The sequence below is a fragment of the Pseudophryne corroboree genome, chromosome 6 (assembly GCF_028390025.1).
Source record: "Pseudophryne corroboree isolate aPseCor3 chromosome 6, aPseCor3.hap2, whole genome shotgun sequence".
Classification (NCBI taxonomy): Eukaryota; Metazoa; Chordata; class Amphibia; order Anura; family Myobatrachidae; genus Pseudophryne; species Pseudophryne corroboree.
The window spans coordinates 24,094,681-24,113,204 of NC_086449.1; the positions used below are offsets into that span (position 1 = coordinate 24,094,681).

Below are 18,524 nucleotides of genomic sequence, written 5' to 3' on the forward strand. Positions count from 1 at the left end.
TGTTATCAGAAATCCCCTGCGAGACTATGGTTGCTTGAGCCCATGGCAGCCGCGTTCGAAGGGCGGATTATGTCTGCCCAACCCCGATGCCCCCGCAGGTCTTAATGGGAGACAAGGGAAAGTCCGAGACAGGGTGATAACAAGGGGCCCTCTGACTAAGCAACCAGGCCAGGGGTTACAAGCTAACTAACTAAATCAAAAGGTATGTGCGGACTAGCCGCCAGGAAAAAGGACAACCAAGGATCCACTGATCCGACACTCCTATCCGGCACCGCCGGACACCAGAGTGGATGTGTGGAAGCGGAATCCTCCGCAAAGCCCCAGAACACAATTAAACAAAATAATAAACAGAAGCGGACAAGCCGCAACACACGGCTGCGCCGCGACTCACGAACACCACCAGATGTTAAAGGTGCTCGGTCAGACTCCAGGAACAGATGGTAACTTCCGAGTACAGGATCTCTGAGGACAGGAACAACCGAAAAGACCGGGACTGGGAACTCTCTGCAGCAGACACAGGCAAACAGGAAGCTATCACCGGCGTCTGTAAGAAGTCCTGAGGGTGCCTTTATTCAGGCACCCTCCAATCAGGATCCAGACAGGACAATCAAATAGAAATGCCGTGCAGCTTGCATGCTGCACGGCCAGCACATAATCAGGGTAATGAGAATAGACCCAGCAACGGGGAACGCGGCTGAACGTGGCGTCCCCGTTGCTAAGGTCAGAGCGGCTCCGTGCGCCCGGCGTCTTAGCGTTGCCAGGGAGCCGGCGGCTGAACGCGCACGGCGTCCCTGGTTGCTAGGCGCCGGGCCGCACGGCCGAGCGGACCCCGGCGCCTAACACTATATACCTTATCCGGCTGATGACATGGTTGGTAAAGACATCATTTTTCTCACTGAAGAACTATTGTCTCTCTTCCACCATCCTAAAAATAGGTTTGCATAGCTGGGAGCACAGGTCACCCCCATGGCTGGATGTCTTTTTTGCAAATAAAAGTGATTTCTGAATGTAGAATAATTTTTATTGAGTACAAACTCTAATATCTTTAAGAGGAAGTCATGGAGTGCATGGTCACCTTCCATTCTGAGGAAGTATTCAAGCTCATGTTTCCCGAGTTCTATGCTGCGGTACAGTGACTATACGTCTAACAACATCAGCCAATGATCATCCTGTAATTTTATGTCAGTGTTATTGTGCATGACACCATATGTATCTTTTGAATATGATGGTAGCTCTAAGATATGTTGTCTCAAGTGGCGTTTCAAAAAGGTAATGTTCAGTTAGGCTCCCAATGTTTGATACTATGGACCTGCCTGGTAGTTTTTTCACATGTTTATGTATCTTAGGAAGCAGGAAAAAGTTAATTTAGATGTAAGAGGTGGTGATCTCATGAATTAATTTTTGAAAAAGGAGAGCAAATGGTCCTTTAAATTAGCCTCCCTCACGCCTCATGGATTAATGAGTATATACATTTTTCTGTTTTTATTTTATATGGCTCTCTCTTCACTGGCATCTCCCTAGTTTCTTATTTTCTTCTCATTAATTTACTACCTTATTATCTAATTTTCTATTTTTTTTTCTTCATTTAATCCACTATTCCTTAAAAAAGATAAAAAAAACCTCCACCTTATATTTTACAATTGGCATTATACACTCTATTATGGCTTATTGTCTGATCAAAATCAAATATTTTACACACGAGTAAAGTGCTTTATTGTGATTACTTATCACCACAACGATCATTCATTCTATACACATCGTTCTGCACCAGTGTTAAAGGTACATCTTTCCACCAGAATACTATATAGATATTAATATCTGCATGTTTTGTATGCATGCACTTTTGAGGTGATTTTTTTGTTTTCACACAATATAATTTGATGTAGTTTTTCACTTAATAATTCTCAAATATTCTTATTACAAGCTATCCCAGTAATGCTGAGATACAAAACTAAATTGTATTATTTTGTTTTTCTGCTTTTCTATCTTGTCTTTTTCTATATTGGACAACACTCATATGGCATTGAGCCATAATGTTACATTTTAGCTACATTGTAACAATTGTTACAGTGTGAGATACTTTATAGGAATATGCTAAGGTTACTTTTTAGTCGCTTAAATGAATACATTTCAATGATTACATTATCTTTATAATGTAATACACTATTAGTTGTTATGATTCCCGTACTCCAGACCAGAGGAGATCTTATGGCAGAGGTCTGGGTACTGGAAAGATATGCTGGTTACGGGAGCAGGAAAGCCTAGTAACCCCTGGCGCCCTAACTCCGTTGTCTCGCCCGTGTTATCAGAAATCCCCTGCGAGACTATGGTTGCTTGAGCCCATGGCAGCCGCGTTCGAAGGGCGGATTATGTCTGCCCAACCCCGATGCCCCCTCAGGTCTTAATGGGAGACAAAGGGAAATCCGAGACAGGGTGATAACAAGGGGCCCTCTGACTAAGCAACCAGGCCAGGGGTTACAAGCTATCTAACTTAAACCAAAAGTATGTGCGGACAAACCGCCAGGGAAAAGGACAACCAAAAGATCCACTGATCCGTTACTCCTATCCAGCACCGCTGGATACCAGAGTGGATTAGTGGGAGCGGAATCCTCAGCAAAAGCTCCGGAACACAAAGAAACTAAATAATAAATAGTAAGCGGTCAAGCCGCAACACACGGCTACGCCGCGACTCACGAACACCACAGGATGTTAAAGGTGCTCGGTCGGACTCCAGGAATAGATGACAAATTCCGAGTACTGGATCACTGAGGACAGGAACAACCGGATTGAGCAGGACTGGAAACTCTCTGTAACTGACACAGCAAACAGGAAGCTATCACCGGCGTCTGTGAGAAGTCCTGAGAGTGCTTAAATCTGGGAGCCCTCCAATCATGATCCATACAGGGCAATCACACAATGATGCCGTGCAGCTGCATGCTGCACGGCCAGAACACACTTGCACTGATTAATTAAGACCCAGCAACGGGGAACGCGGTCCGACCGTGGCGTCCCCGTTGTTAGGGTCTGATCGGCTCCGTGCGCCCGGCGTCTAGCGTTGCTAGGGAGCCGGCGGCTGTCTGCCTGCGGCGTCCCTAGTTGCTAGGCGCCGGGCCGCACTGACGGGCGGACCCTCGGCGCCTAACAGTACCCCCCCCTTGAGGAGGGGTCAAGGAACCCCTAAGGCCAGGTTTCTGAGGAAATTCTCGAAAAAATGCCCTTTTGAGCCTCGGGGCATGGAGATCCTCATCCAGGACCCAAGACCTTTCTTCTGGACCATAACCTCTCCAATGTACCAAAAAATAAAGCCGACCCCGGGACAACTTGGAATCGAGAACCTTCTCCACTAAGAACTCCTGTTGACCCTGTACATCTATTGGTGATTTCCCCTGAGAGATCTTGCGAGGAAATCTACTGGACGAAACATATGGTTTTAACAAGGAGCAATGGAAGGTATTTCCGATCCGTAAAGTTTTTGGTAAACGTAACCGGAAAGCCACTGGATTGACTTTTTTGATAATATGAAATGGTCCAATAAATTTAGGACCCAATCTGGCTGAGGTTTGTCGAAGTTTAATGTTGCGAGTCGACAACCATACCCTATCTCCAACTTTAAAAGTGCACGGCCGCCGGAGCCTGTCAGAAAAATTTTTCTCCCGAAATGCCGCTTTTCTGAGAGCCAGGTGCACTTTTCTCCAAATGAGTTTGAGATGAGAGGTCAAGGTCAGTGAGGAGACAGAGGAATGTTGAAAAAAGGAATTAGCTCTGGGGTGAAAACCAAAAACCGTAAAAAATGGAGATACATTGGTGGAGGAATGACAGGCATTGTTGTAAGCAAACTCTGCTAACGGAAGAAACTCAGACCAGTCATTTTGGAGTTTGGCCGAGTACAAACGCAAATATTGTTTTAATGATTGATTAACTCGCTCAATCTGCCCGTTGGATTGGGGATGGTAGCCAGACGTTAAAGATAATTTCATCTTTAATGAGGCACAAAAAGACTTCCAAAATTGTGCAATGAATTGTGGACCCCGATCAGAAACAATATCAGTGGGTAACCCATGGAGTCTGAAAACATGGCGGAGGAACAAGACTGCCAATCCCTGGGCAGATGGCAATCGGGGAAGAGCAATGAAATGGGCCATTTTGCTAAAACGGTCCACTACCACCCATATGACTCGGCATCCGGCTGACAGAGGGAGGTCCACCACAAAATCCATGGAAATATGAGACCATGGCCTAAGAGGAACATTCAAGGGCATAAGTTGACCGATAGGCAAGGAACGGGGAACCTTATGCTGTGCACAGACCTGACAAGAAAAAACAAACTCCTTAATGTCTTTGGAAAGACCAGGCCACCATACCGAGCGGGAAACTAATTCAAAGGTTTTAGCGATCCCCGGATGCCCTGCAACTTTGCTATCGTGAAACTCCGTCAAAACCGTTGCTCTCAAAAACTCGGGGACATAAAGACGACCAGCAGGAGTATTTCCAGGAGCTTGATGTTGAAGCTGCTTTAACTGGGTAAATAAATCTTGTGTGAGGCCTGCCCGAATGACTGAAGACGGAAGTATGGGAGTAACAGGACTGTTGTCTTGAACTGGAAGAAAACTGCGTGACAGGGCATCTGCCTTGGTATTCTTGGAACCTGGCCTGAAGGTGATAATGAACTTGAAACGAGTAAAAAATAAAGCCCAACGAGCTTGCCGGGCATTCAGCCGTTTAGCTGATTCAATGTATTGAAGATTTTTGTGATCAGTCAAAACTGAAATGGTATGAGTGGCTCCTTCAAGCCAATGCCTCCACTCCTCGAAAGCCCATTTAATAGCCAGTAATTCCCGGTTACCAACATCGTAGTTGGATTCAGCAGACGAGAATTTCCTGGACATAAAGGCACAGGGATGTAATTCTAGGGAATCCGGATCCTTCTGAGATAGGATAGCCCCTACTCCAACCTCCGAGGCATCAACCTCAACAATGAAAGGCAATTCTGGGTTGGGATGTCTGAGGACAGGGGCTGAGACAAAGGCTTGTTTCAAGGCCTGAAAAGATAACTCTGCTTCACGTGACCAGTTGGTAGGATCTGCTCCCTTTTTAGTCAATGCCACAATGGGAGCCACTAGGTCAGAGAAAGAGTGAATAAATCTTCTATAGTAATTCGCAAACCCTAAAAAGCGCTGAATTGCTTTTAAATTGGTGGGTTGCGCCCAACTAAGGATGGCTTGGAGCTTCTTTGGTTCCATACAGAATCCCCGAGGGGAAATAATGTACCCTAAAAAGGATACCTCCGTGACATGAAATTCACACTTCTCCAGCTTGGCATATAGGTGATTTTCATGTAATTTTCTTAGAACCTGACGCACCTGGGTAACATGTTGTTCTATAGAGTCAGAATATATCAAAATATCGTCTAAGTAGACTACAACGAATCTTCCAAGAAATTCACGGAGCACATCGTTAATGAGATCCTGGAAAACTGCCGGAGCGTTGGACAGGCCGAATGGCATAACCAGATACTCATAGTGGCCTGACTGAGTACTGAATGCCGTTTTCCACTCATCCCCTGACTTGATTCTGATAAGGTTATATGCTCCTCTCAGGTCAATCTTAGAAAAAATCACAGCCGAACGTAGCTGATCAAAGAGGACAGAAATCAGCGGCAAAGGGTAAGTATTCTTTACTGAGATTTTATTCAAGGCTCTAAAATCAATGCAAGGTCTGAGTGATCCATCCTTCTTCTCCACGAAGAAGAAGCCTGCACTTAAAGGGGATTTAGATGGCCTGATAAATCCTTTCCCTAGGCTTTCTTTAACATACTCATTCATGGCCACAGTTTCAGGTCCGGACAATGCATATAACCTTCCCTTAGGCAAAGTGGCACCAGGAACTAACTCAATAGCACAATCATAAGGCCTATGGGGAGGCAGAATATCCGCATTGCCCTTGGAAAACACATCAACAAAATCCTGGTATTCCACAGGAATGGGTGCGGGAATGACAGCAGCTATTCTGATGGGAAGCGTAATACATTCCTTATTACAGATGGTACCCCATTGTAAGATCTCCCCCGACTGCCAATCAATGATGGGATTATGAAAGGCCAGCCAAGGGTGACCCAGAACCACAGGAACTGCTGGGCAATGGGTAAGGAAAAACTCAATCTTTTCAGAATGCAGAGCTCCTACCGAAAGTAGAACAGGAGGTGTACAGAGAGAAATAACCCCATTGGACAAGGGACTCCCATCTAAACCATGCATGGTGATACACTTACCCAAGGCTAACTGAGGAATACCTAAGGCCTTGGCCCATGTTAAATCCATAAAGTTCCCTGCAGCTCCACTGTCCACAAAAGCCGAGACCGAGGAACAGAGGCTGCCAAAGGAAACTTTAGCTGGAACCAACAGTGAATTATTTGAGGAGATAAGCTGCAGACCAAAGTGAACCCCCTCACAACTCACTTGGTCGAGGCGTTTCCCGACTTGTTCGGACAACTACGGGCAAAATGTCCCTTACCCCCACAGTATAAACAAAGACCAGAATTTTGCCTTCTGGTTCTTTCTTCAGGAGACAGTTTGGAGAGGCCTATCTGCATGGGCTCCTCTATGTCCACAGGAATGGAAAAAACACAAGGAGTAGACCCGACAGATGCTCCTTTTTCAGCCCTCCGCTCTCTGAGACGACGATCAATCTTAATAGAGAGCTCCATGAGTTTATCGAGAGTCTCAGGAGCGGGATACTGAAGGAGACTGTCTTTTATAGACTCGGATAAGCCGAGGCGAAACTGACTGCGCAGGGCTGGGTCATTCCATCCACAGTCGTTCGACCAACGGCGAAACTCCGTACAATAAATCTCTGCGGGATTCCTACCCTGTCTGAGAGCACGCAACTGACTCTCGGCGGATGCCTCTCTATCAGGGTCGTCATACAATAGCCCTAAAGACCCCAGAAAGGCGTCTACAGACAATAAAGCCGGATCGTCTGTCTTTAAACCAAAAGCCCAGGTCTGAGGATCCCCCTGTAGCAAAGAAATAATAATTCCTACCCGCTGAGATTCCGTACCTGAGGAGACTGGTCTTAAACGAAAATACAGTTTACAAGACTCTTTAAAATTAAAAAACTGCTTTCTATCCCCAGAAAAACGGTCAGGCAGATGCATTTTTGGTTCAGGAATGACCCTCGGGGAAGTCCGTAACAGATCTTCCTGTGACCTCACCCGAAGGGACAGATCCTGAACCATCTGGGTAAGCTCTTGAATCTGGCTAACTAAAAGCTGGCCAGGATTTGGCCCAACACCGGTGGGATTCATGAGGCTGACAAATCTCCCAACTGAATAAGGGAAAAAATTAACTCCTGTTTAATTTTAATTTTTTGTGGGCCGGTGATAATGTTATGATTCCCGTACTCCAGACCAGAGGAGATCTTATGGCAGAGGTCTGGGTACTGGAAAGATATGCTGGTTACGGGAGCAGGAAAGCCTAGTAACCCCTGGCGCCCTAACTCCGTTGTCTCGCCCGTGTTATCAGAAATCCCCTGCGAGACTATGGTTGCTTGAGCCCATGGCAGCCGCGTTCGAAAGGCGGATTATGTCTGCCCAACCCCGATGCCCCCTCAGGTCTTAATGGGAGACAAAGGGAAATCCGAGACAGGGTGATAAGGGGCCCTCTGACTAAGCAACCAGGCCAGGGGTTACAAGCTATCTAACTTAAACCAAAAGTATGTGCGGACAAACCGCCAGGGAAAAGGACAACCAAAAGATCCACTGATCCGTTACTCCTATCCAGCACCGCTGGATACCAGAGTGGATTAGTGGGAGCGGAATCCTCAGCAAAAGCTCCGGAACACAAAGAAACTAAATAATAAATAGTAAGCGGTCAAGCCGCAACACACGGCTACGCCGCGACTCACGAACACCACAGGATGTTAAAGGTGCTCGGTCGGACTCCAGGAATAGATGACAAATTCCGAGTACTGGATCACTGAGGACAGGAACAACCGGATTGAGCAGGACTGGAAACTCTCTGTAACTGACACAGCAAACAGGAAGCTATCACCGGCGTCTGTGAGAAGTCCTGAGAGTGCTTAAATCTGGGAGCCCTCCAATCATGATCCATACAGGGCAATCACACAATGATGCCGTGCAGCTGCATGCTGCACGGCCAGAACACACTTGCACTGATTAATTAAGACCCAGCAACGGGGAACGCGGTCCGACCGTGGCGTCCCCGTTGCTAGGGTCTGATCGGCTCCGTGCGCCCGGCGTCTAGCGTTGCTAGGGAGCCGGCGGCTGTCTGCCTGCGGCGTCCCTAGTTGCTAGGCGCCGGGCCGCACTGACGGGCGGACCCTCGGCGCCTAACATTAGTACATTATTAGTAACTTAATTGGAATGATGTAAGTTAATATGAACATGTCCCATCTAAGAGACCTGGATATACTGTAGACCAGTGGTTCTCAAACTGTGTGCTGTGGCATCCTGGGGTGCCTTAGGACACTTGCAGGGGTGCCCTAGGTTGGTGGTCCAAGACCAATTCGAATTAATTACGTTCAATGTAACAGACAGAACCAGTGCTGGTGGCTTCTAATCATAAAATATGTGGAAAAGAGAAGTGAATCCAAACACAATTTGCTTAATTTTATTTTTTTCCAGAATTTTTCAATAAGAAACTTTTGGCTTAGGGGTGCTGTGAATAAAATTCCGATACTCTAGGGTGCCGTGACACAAAAAAGTTTGGGAACCACTGCTGTAGACTGTTGTCACTCAGTTAGTATGATGCCATAATTTGTAATTTTATTCCAAAATATGGGGAATTACAGTCACACTGTGAACAAGCCTGCTGTGAAACGTATGTTAGTGTGATGAGGTGAACAAGCCTGTTGTGAAACGTACGTTAGTGTGATGAGGTGAACAAGACTGCTGTGAAACATATGTTAGTGTGATGAGGTGAACAAGCCTGCTGTGAAACGTACGTTAGTGTGATGAGGTGAACAAGACTGCTGTGAAACATACGTTAGTGTGATGAGGTGAACAAGCCTGCTGTGAAACATACGTTAGTGTGATGAGGTGAACAAAGCTGATGTGAAACGTACGTTAGCGTGATAAGGTAACGGGTTAACGTTTTGTGAACCAAGCGGGAACCAAATGCTCAGGCGCGATGGTGCCAGCTGCAGGTTGTATAATGCCAGTCTGGACTGCACGAGCACACTACTCAGGTACAGGTGTGGCTCAACAGTAGCTGCTCTCCAATGCTAAGGTATCAGGACTGCTGCTGAAATTGCATAGCTGAAAGGAGATGTCATCTGTTCTTCCTTCACACCGGTCTAGCTCATGTTTCACTCTCTCACTTCACTGACCAATGCATGGCAATCTGTGTAAGAAGCAGTAGTGATACAATTGAAATTTCCAGAGTCTATATTACATATCTTACTATTGTTTGAATGCAGTCATTACATCAATGTTAATTGAGAACTGCAGGAACTCAATCTGCGATATATCACAGACTATAGTGGCATGCTTCCCTTTACCGATGCAGCGAATGCACTGAATATGGGCTGCTAGCCACTTGGACACAGGGAGGAGTGTCTTCTGTTACTTGTGAAATCAATTATGTGTATTTGGGCACCTTGCAAATTTTTCCATGCTGAATGATACATATGAACACAGAAATGTGTGACTGTCACTGACTCATATAATCCGGAAGACATATGATGTCTGGCACATGTCCTGTTTTATGTTTACATGAGTAGTAAGGTAATTTGCTACTAAGAAAACATGTGTTTTTATTTTTATTTTTTTGGATAAAGAACAACCACTCATCAACATATTAAATCCATGGCAACCTTGCAGGAATAATAATAAAGACATCTTATGTCTAGATGCTGTATATACACACAGGTACAACCTCAATTATCCGGCATCTGATGGTGCCAGGGGAAGTTAGGCTGTGTTTGAGAGTTAGGCTGCAGGAGGGCTCAGGCTGCAGGAGGGTTTAGTTAGGCTGAGTGGGGGAGTTGGGCTGCAGGACGTTTAGGTGCTTCAGGTGGGCTTTAGGCTGTGGGAGGGCTGCAGGGTAGAATAAGGGTGCGGGGGGGGGGGTGGCTAGAGTCAGGATGACACAGATAACACTGTTGTCAATACCTCCTGCAAAACGGGTAATTGGTCAGCACAGTGCTGGAACCAACTGTGCCGAATTCTCAGAGATTTCTGAAACAATTCACACCTTATTGGGTTATCTGTATCAGGTGTATATATATATATATATATATATATATATATATATTGCTCAAAAAAATAAAGGGAACACAAAAATAACACATCTTAGATCTGAATGAATGAAATATTCTTAAATACTTTGTTCTTTACATAGTTGAATGTGCTGACAACAAAATCACACAAAAATTATCAATGAAATTAAAATTTATTAACCCATGGAGGTCTGGATTTGGAGTCACACTCAAAATTAAAGTGGAAAAACACACTACAGGCTGATCCAACTTTGATGTAATGTCCTTAAAAAAAGTCAAAATGAGGCTCAGTAGTGTGTGTGGCCTCCACGTGCCTGTATGACCTCCCTACAATGCCTGGGCATGCTCCTGATGAGGTGGCAGATAGTCTCCGGAGGGATATCCTCCCAGACCTGGACTAAAGCATCCGCCAACTCCTGGACAGTCTGTGGTGCAACGTGGCATTGGTGGATGGAGTGAGACATAATGTCCCAGATGTGCTCAATTGGATTCAGGTCTGGGGAACGGGCAGGCCAGTCCATAGCATCAATGCCTTCATCTTGCAGGAACTGCTGACACACTCCAGCCACATGAGGTCTAGCATTGTCTTGCATTAGGAGGAACCCAGGGCCAACCGCACCAGCATATGGTCTCACAAGGGGTCTGAGGATCTCATCTCGGTACCTAATGGCAATCAGGCTACCTCTGGCGAGCACATGGAGGGCTGTGCGGACCCCCAAAGAAATGCCACCCCACACCATTACTGACCCACTGCCAAACCGGTCATGCTGGAGGATGTTGCAGGCTGCAGAACATTCTCCTTGGCGTCTCCAGACTCTGTCACGTCTGTCACATGTGCTCAGTGAGAACCTGCTTTCATCTGTGAAGAGCACAGGGCGCCAGTGGTGAATTTGCCAATCTTGGTGTTCTCTGGCAAATGCCAAACGTCCTGCACGGTGTTGGACTGTAAGCACAACCCCCACCTGTGGACGTCGGGCCCTCATACCACCCTCATGGAGTCTGTTTCTGATCGTTTGAGTAGACACATGCACATTTGTGGCTTGCTGGAGGTCATTTTCCAGGGCTCTGGCAGTGCTCCTCCTGTTCCTCCTTGCACAAAGGTGGAGGTAGCGGTCCTGCTGCTGGGTTGTTGCCCTCCTACGGCCTCCTCCACATCTCCTTATGTACTGGCCTGTCTCCTGGTAGCGCCTCCATGCTCTGTACACTACACTGACAGACACAGCAAACCTCGCATTGATGTGCCATCCTGGATGAGCTGCACTACCTGAGCCACTTGTGTGGGTTGTAGACTCCGTCTCATGCTACCACTAGAGTGAAAGCACCGCCAGCTTTCAAAAGTGACCAAAACATCAGCCAGAAAGCATAGGAGCTGAGAAGTGGGCTGTGGTCACCACCTGCAGAACAACTCCTTTATTGGGGGTGTCTTGCTAATTGCCTATAATTTCCACCTGTTGTCTATTCCATTTGCACAACAGCATGTGAAATTGATTGTCAATCAGTGTTGCTTCCGAAGTGGACAGTTTGATTTCACAGAAGTGTGATTGACTTGGAGTTACATTGTGTTGTTTAAGTGTTCCCTTAATTTTTTTGAGCAGTGTATATATTAGAGATGAGCGGGTTCGGATTTAACACCAGAATTAACGCCAGTTCGGTTTTATACAGATTTTTTCTATTGGCTATCCAAAACACGTGACATCCGTGAGCCAATAAGATGCCGTTTTGAGAACCGAGTAAATCCGAGTAAAACCGAACCTGCTCATCTCTAGTATATATATATATATATATATATATATAAGCCACATTAGTGGACTGACACTAATCACAGATACCCATAGGGTTGTGAATGTGAGTCCTGTCACTATAGCAAAGTGTGTTACACTAAGACTTTGGTGACAATTCAGCCCTGCACATGGCACCATACTCCCACCAGTGACTCTTCTAGCAATTTTATGAAAAAATCTTAACAATAATTTCACATTTAAAAACACTTGACTAATACCAAGTATGTAAATTTGATTTCACAAACTATGGACTCTATCATCGTTGAAGACTTTAGTTTGTATCAAGTGATTACACTTCACTTTCTCTCAACTGAGAGTAACACTTATAGCCATGAGTTTTTACATGAGATTTGTTTGTTTTTGAATTTATATTTTATGTGATAAAAGTTATATTTTATTATATGTGTATATTTCACATTTCAAGAGAGCTCTGCAAATAAGTCTTCTGTCTCCTGTAAGGCCATTCTCCACCAGCTAGTGCTTCTTATTATGCTTGTGTGTGCTTGGCTGGCAGCATATAATAATAATAAATAATAATAATAATAATAATAAGAAGAAGAAGAAGAAGAAGAAGAATCGTAGAATACTATATTTTTTGTGGTCATTGATGGTCTTCAGGTCTCTCGTAAGCTATCCTTTACCAGCTCGTGCTTCGTATTATCTTGCTTGTGTGTGCTTGCAAGTAGTGTATAATAATTAATTGTAATAATGATCATTTCATCTGGTATTTTTGGGGGCATTGTTGATGGTCTTCAGTCACTTGCCAGGTGATGAAGATAAATGTATTTAGCTTAAGCAGTGTCAGCCATTTTGTTAAGTAGCAGCCATGATGTAGTGAAGTAGAAGTATGCTTTGCTGGATAAATCATAATAATGCTGACATTTCATAGTTAGTACGTTCTGTGCGAAGCAAGGTCGTATCTATAAGACTTGATAACATGTTATTAGACAGTCTCTGTGTGTTTAGACTTCTTCTGAAGGACACGTAGGAGGGTGTCAGCCTGAGAGGAGTTATGAGAAGAGATGCATTATTGTTTTTGAAATGTGACGTGTATCAAGTGTTCTCTATATATTGTCATGCTAAATAAAGTGGAGCCAGTCTCATTTGGTGGACATAACTACGTGTGTTGTCTGCTTCCTAGGATTCCCAATGCATTGGTAACCAACCGGTATCATGCAGACGATTGAAGGGACTTGCTAGAGGAGGCTTATCTCCAACACAGGCTATGTGAATCTCTTGCACTGACTCCTGAGGCCTGTGATTTGCTGCTGGATCAGTTTGCAATTGCATTAAAAGGAAACTCACATATGATTCTTAGATTTGAACAATTTGTTACATTGGCTTTAGTTAATTTGTTTCTTTCATTATCAATCACTCAATGTCATGCCGGGCCTCCACTCGATATACTTTGCTTTCATTTCCCTGTACTGCCCTCAGTCCTCTGATTTACAGATGTGTCCTCATACTATATACATCTTAGTTGCAGTAATGGCAAACAGCCCCTCTTGGCTCGTCAGTTCCTGTGAGAATCTGCTAGCGTCAGGTGTCTTTTTTGTGTGGAAAATAGGTCTTATTCACAACGTGATACAACTACGACTGTGCTGTATAATTGATATATGACAGTTGTATATCAGTGTGCCATCTTCCCTCGTGTGTTTTCTCTTTCTTCTCTTAAACTGTCATCCCCTATATCCTCACCTTGCCCTTTGGGTTCTGCCTCCCTTATTTGAGTATTATGACCCCTGATGCAGTAATGTGTCACTTCTTTCTTGTTAGGTTTTCATACTGTTTCTGTTTATATACTTTGTAAGGCACTGCAGTCCCCTTGTGGCACCTTATAACTTAATAATAAAAATACTAATAGGACACAATATAACACTTTTTTCTGCATAAAATTATGTAATATTACCGACCCTTCTGTGTTACCCATAATGTCACGAAGGTGCAATAATAGTGATGTCCTTATATCCCTCATAAATCTGAAGAATACTGCACAACAGAACGTCTAGAAACCAGAGGCGAATTTCCTATTAGGTAAGTGAGGCCCTAATGGGAGATAGATAGGGTCAGGCTGCGGGGAGTGAGGGTTAGGGGGTAGAAGAGGAGGGTTAGCATACTTACCTTCCAGGTCTTGGGATCCTTATATACAGGCGGGTCAGAAATTTTATGTAAGTGTCAGTATGATGACTTAAAGACAAACACGCAAGGAAACATTTTCTTCCACAACTTACTATATAAATGAACCAACGTTCTTCCTGTTCTAAGCGATTTTACTTTGATGCCATTTATGTATCACTAGTTACTTTCTATATATTTTTTCTAAGAAAATGGTTCAAGATCAGCTATGTGCTATGAAAATGGCTTGACCATAAAATCTCTTAACTCAAATTAGGTGCGGTTAAATTAGCTATATATTATTTTTTTTTATTGGCTAAATATGACTGGGAGAGCCCCAGAGCGAAGCCTACTGGTTGACAAAGAATTATCTACAACAGTAAGTCTCTGCACCGCCCGCATAATGATCCGTTTCACCTCTTGGTTCCTCAGGCTGTATATCAATGGGTTCAGCATTGGCGTCACCACTGTATAGAAGACGGCAGCCACCTTGTCTAGTTTCTCAAAGTCACTGGAAGGAGAGCATAGGTAAGTAAACATAATTGCCCCAAAGAAGATGCAGATACACAAGAGATGTGAGGAACAGGTGCTGAAGGCTTTCTGCCGGCCTTCTGTAGATTTAATCCTTAAAATGGAAGTCATAATGAGCATGTAGGAGACCAGGATGATCACCAAACAAACTGTGCCAGAAGAACCTATACTGTAAACACTTATCATGTCACAGGAGAACGTGTCAGAGCAGGACAGTCTGAGCAATGAAGTTGTGTGGCAATAGAAATGGTCTATGAGGTTGGACCTGCAGAACCTGAGCCCGAACACGCAGCTGGTCTGCACTGCTGACTGCAGGAAGCCAATGGAGGTGACAAGGGAAACATGAGATATACACGTCTTCTTAGTCATTATTGACATGTAGTGGAGCGGGTGGCAGATAGCGGCATACCGGTCGTAGGCCATGGTGGTGAGTAGAAGACCCTCACTACAAGCTAGGGCACTACAGAAGTAAAACTGTATGGCACAGCCACTGAATGAGATGATCTTACTAAAAATAAAAATGAGGTCTTGCAACAACCTAGGAGTAAAAACTGAGGAGTAGAAAATGTCCAACAGAGAGAGGCAGCTCAGGAAGAAGTACATCGGAGTATGGAAGGTTGTGCTGCTATGGATAATTGCCATCATGCCAACATTTGCCAGTATGGTCACCATATAAATGTGTAAGAAGAGTATGAAGAGGAATGGGGCAAGTTTCCCATTGTCAGTTAGTCCAGAAAACACAAAGACCTCCACCTGGGTCTTGTTTATGACGTCCATATAACTCTCTCTCTCTAGATGGGAGAAAGAGTAAAATGTTTAAAGTAGAAGACACTTCCCAAGATCATCTCAAATTCAAAATAAATGCAGCATAAAACCAGTATACAACCTGTGTCTAAGAGACTTGTGGATAAGATAATTAATAGCACCACAACGTTTACCTTTTAAGATTGAAACATAAAACAGGTCTGGCGCTCAGTTAAGTTTCAGAGAGAATACATTACTAGGAACAACAAGAATAATTCCTTATCAAGCAATATACAATGTCCTTTCAGTGATACTCAGTGATCATGACAATATTGGCCAACAGCAGGGCCAGATGAAGCCTTTTGGGGCCTGGAGCACTTAAGACAGGGGGCCCAGGAGGAGGAGAGTGTATATTAGATTGTGCATGCCTCCCAACATGACCCATTCCAGGAGGGACAAAATGCTCTCTACCTGAACTCCCCTCTTAATATATGATTGGTGTCACCTGTACTAAACTGTTTGATAAGAAAGGTAGTTCAACAGAAGTGACTGCAATCATAAGAGGGAAGCTCAGTTATAGTGCATTTTGTCCCTCCTGGAATGGGTAACGTTGGGGGGTATGGATTATGTATATGACATTTAAACTAATGATGTATTTTAGATTTTAACTAATAGTTTAATATATGCCTGGGTACTGTTTATAGCGCCACCTAATTGAGAGACAACTATTTTTATTGTAGTGGAATAAAGACAATTTAAACAACCTTTAAATACACATAGAAAAATAAAATCTATAATTTATCTTGTCACATGCAAGAATAGCAGCAGCCTCTGTACTACTTACACACTGGAACAGGACTCAGGAGGACTCTCTCTTTTTAGACCAAATGCTCTAATTAGATAACAGGTTACACAAGACCAAGACACCCAGGCTGGGAGAAGGAGAAGCTGGGATCCCTGTGTCACTTACAGCTCTCTCCACCCTCTTATCTCTCCTCTGGTCGGGAAGCTCCATTGGTAGCACATGAAACCTGATGCTCCCCTGTCCCTGCCTGCACTGCATACTGTCCTGCCCACATTCTGGCTGGTTGGTTCTGCTGCTGCACAAGAGGGAGAGCTAGTGATGTCAGTGTGCTCCAGCTTGGGGGCCCAGAGTACAGTATTCCCTGCACTTCCACCTTCATCTGGCTATGATGGTCACCAATATAAATGTGTAAGAAAACTTTAAAGAGGAATGTTGCATGTTTACCATTGGCAGTCAGTCCAGGGAGCGCAAAGACCTTCACCCAAGTCTTGTTTATGACGTCCATATAAAGCTAACTCTCTAGAGGGCAGAAAAGGTAAAATGGTTAAAGAAAATGACACTTCCCAAGATCATTTCAAAATAAAAAAATAATAACATAAAACCAGTATATACAACTTGTGTCAATGAGAAATGTGGTAAAAACCTGTATATACAACTTGTGTCAATGAGAGTTGTGGGTAAGGTCATTGATAGGACCACAAAATGTACCTTTTAGGTCCATCACATAGAGCCTTTAGCCCGTTTTAGCTCATATCTGAAAGAAACATAATAAGTTAAACTGGATAATTAAATGATCACACTTAATGCACAGACCAATTAATAATGATATCTAGTCATATAGTCTATGCAATGCCAAAGGAAAGAAAAAAATAATAGTCTTTTGCTCTATGACATATTAAACACTGTAAGAAGAAAATAAAGGTACTGATAAATAAAGCCAATATTTGGTGAGAAATGTATTTTATAAAAGTTCTTTTTAAAACTGTATTTTTTTTAACTCTTCAAATGATCTTGGTAATTGTCCTGGTACCATAGCAGGGGGGTGTCAGCAAGAGCACCTGGTAATTATTATATATTATAATAAAGTGTAATGTGCATAGGGAACGAAATTTTGCTAATTTTCTTAGCCATTGTAAATCTATATGTACGTATATGGGGGGTGATTCCGAGTTATTCGCTCGTTAGTTTTTTTTCGCTACGGAGCAATTAGTCGCAAACTGCGCATGCGCAATGTTCGCAATGCCCCTGCGCCAAGTAAATTAGCACAAAAGTTTGGTATTTTACTCACGGCGTAACAAAGATTTTTCATCGTTCTGATGATCGGAGTGTGATTGACAGGAAGTGGATGTTTCTGGGTGGAAAGTAAACTGACCGTTTTCTGGGAGTGTACGGAAAAACGCTGGCGTTTCTGGGAAAAACGCGGGAGTGTCTGAAGAAACGGGGGAGTGTCTGGGCGAACGCTGGGTGTGTTTGTGACGTCAAACCAGGAACGAAACTGACTGAACTGATCGCAGTAGTCTCGAGCTACTCAGAAACTGCTAAGAAATTTCTATTCGCAATTCTGCAAATCTTTCGTTCGCAATTCTGCTATGCTAAGATACACTCCCAGAGGGCGGCGGCCTAGCGTGTGCAATGCTGCTAAAAGCAGCTAGCGAGCGAACAACTCGGAATGAGGGCCATGAGCAGGACAAATGGGCACAATTTGCATGAAAAGGGTTATCCGTCCTCTAAAAGGCGGTATAAAAAGAAAATTATTATATTACATAAGCATATCACATTTTAGTAAATTATAAAAAACGCAAATATTACGAAAAATGATCTGATCACAGCAAAAGTACATTTATAGCATTACACAGTTAGGATGAATCGTCCTCATAAAAATTGTCCCAAATATGTTTCAGCCTCTTCCGTAGCACGGGAGAACCATCTTTAATACATCGCTGTTAAATAGGATTTAGGACTCATTTTTTACATATTAATTCAAATATTTTGTTGGATCTGCTGGTATCCGTGAGCACCATTGTATACAAGTCACCTGGTGTATGTCTTGTTTTTAAATACAAGAAAATAAATGAACCATTATAAATAATAAAAGTAAAATGATTCCTGTGTTTGGAGTCTCTCACCTGTCTGCGTAATACACAGGATATACAAAGCGTCTCCTGTATGTTTTTATATTACACTCAATTACCCAGGAGTATAATTATCCCTTGCCCCAGAGCATACAGTGTTCATTATTATACAAACCAATTAGTAACCTGTTTATTTGTATTTGTGGACAAGTATAACCCTGATTCAATTAAATTATCTTC

At 43.7% G+C, this 18,524-nt stretch overlaps 1 protein-coding gene across 1 annotated transcript; it reads right to left on the reverse strand.

The window, feature by feature from the left end:
* Positions 1-14,441: 14,441 nt before the first annotated feature.
* On the reverse strand, positions 14,442-15,440 carry LOC134934149 (olfactory receptor 8H3-like). Its single transcript, XM_063929648.1, has one exon. It carries the CDS (start codon positions 15,438-15,440, stop codon positions 14,442-14,444), a length of 999 nt encoding a protein of 332 aa, XP_063785718.1.
* Positions 15,441-18,524: the final 3,084 nt, after the last annotated feature.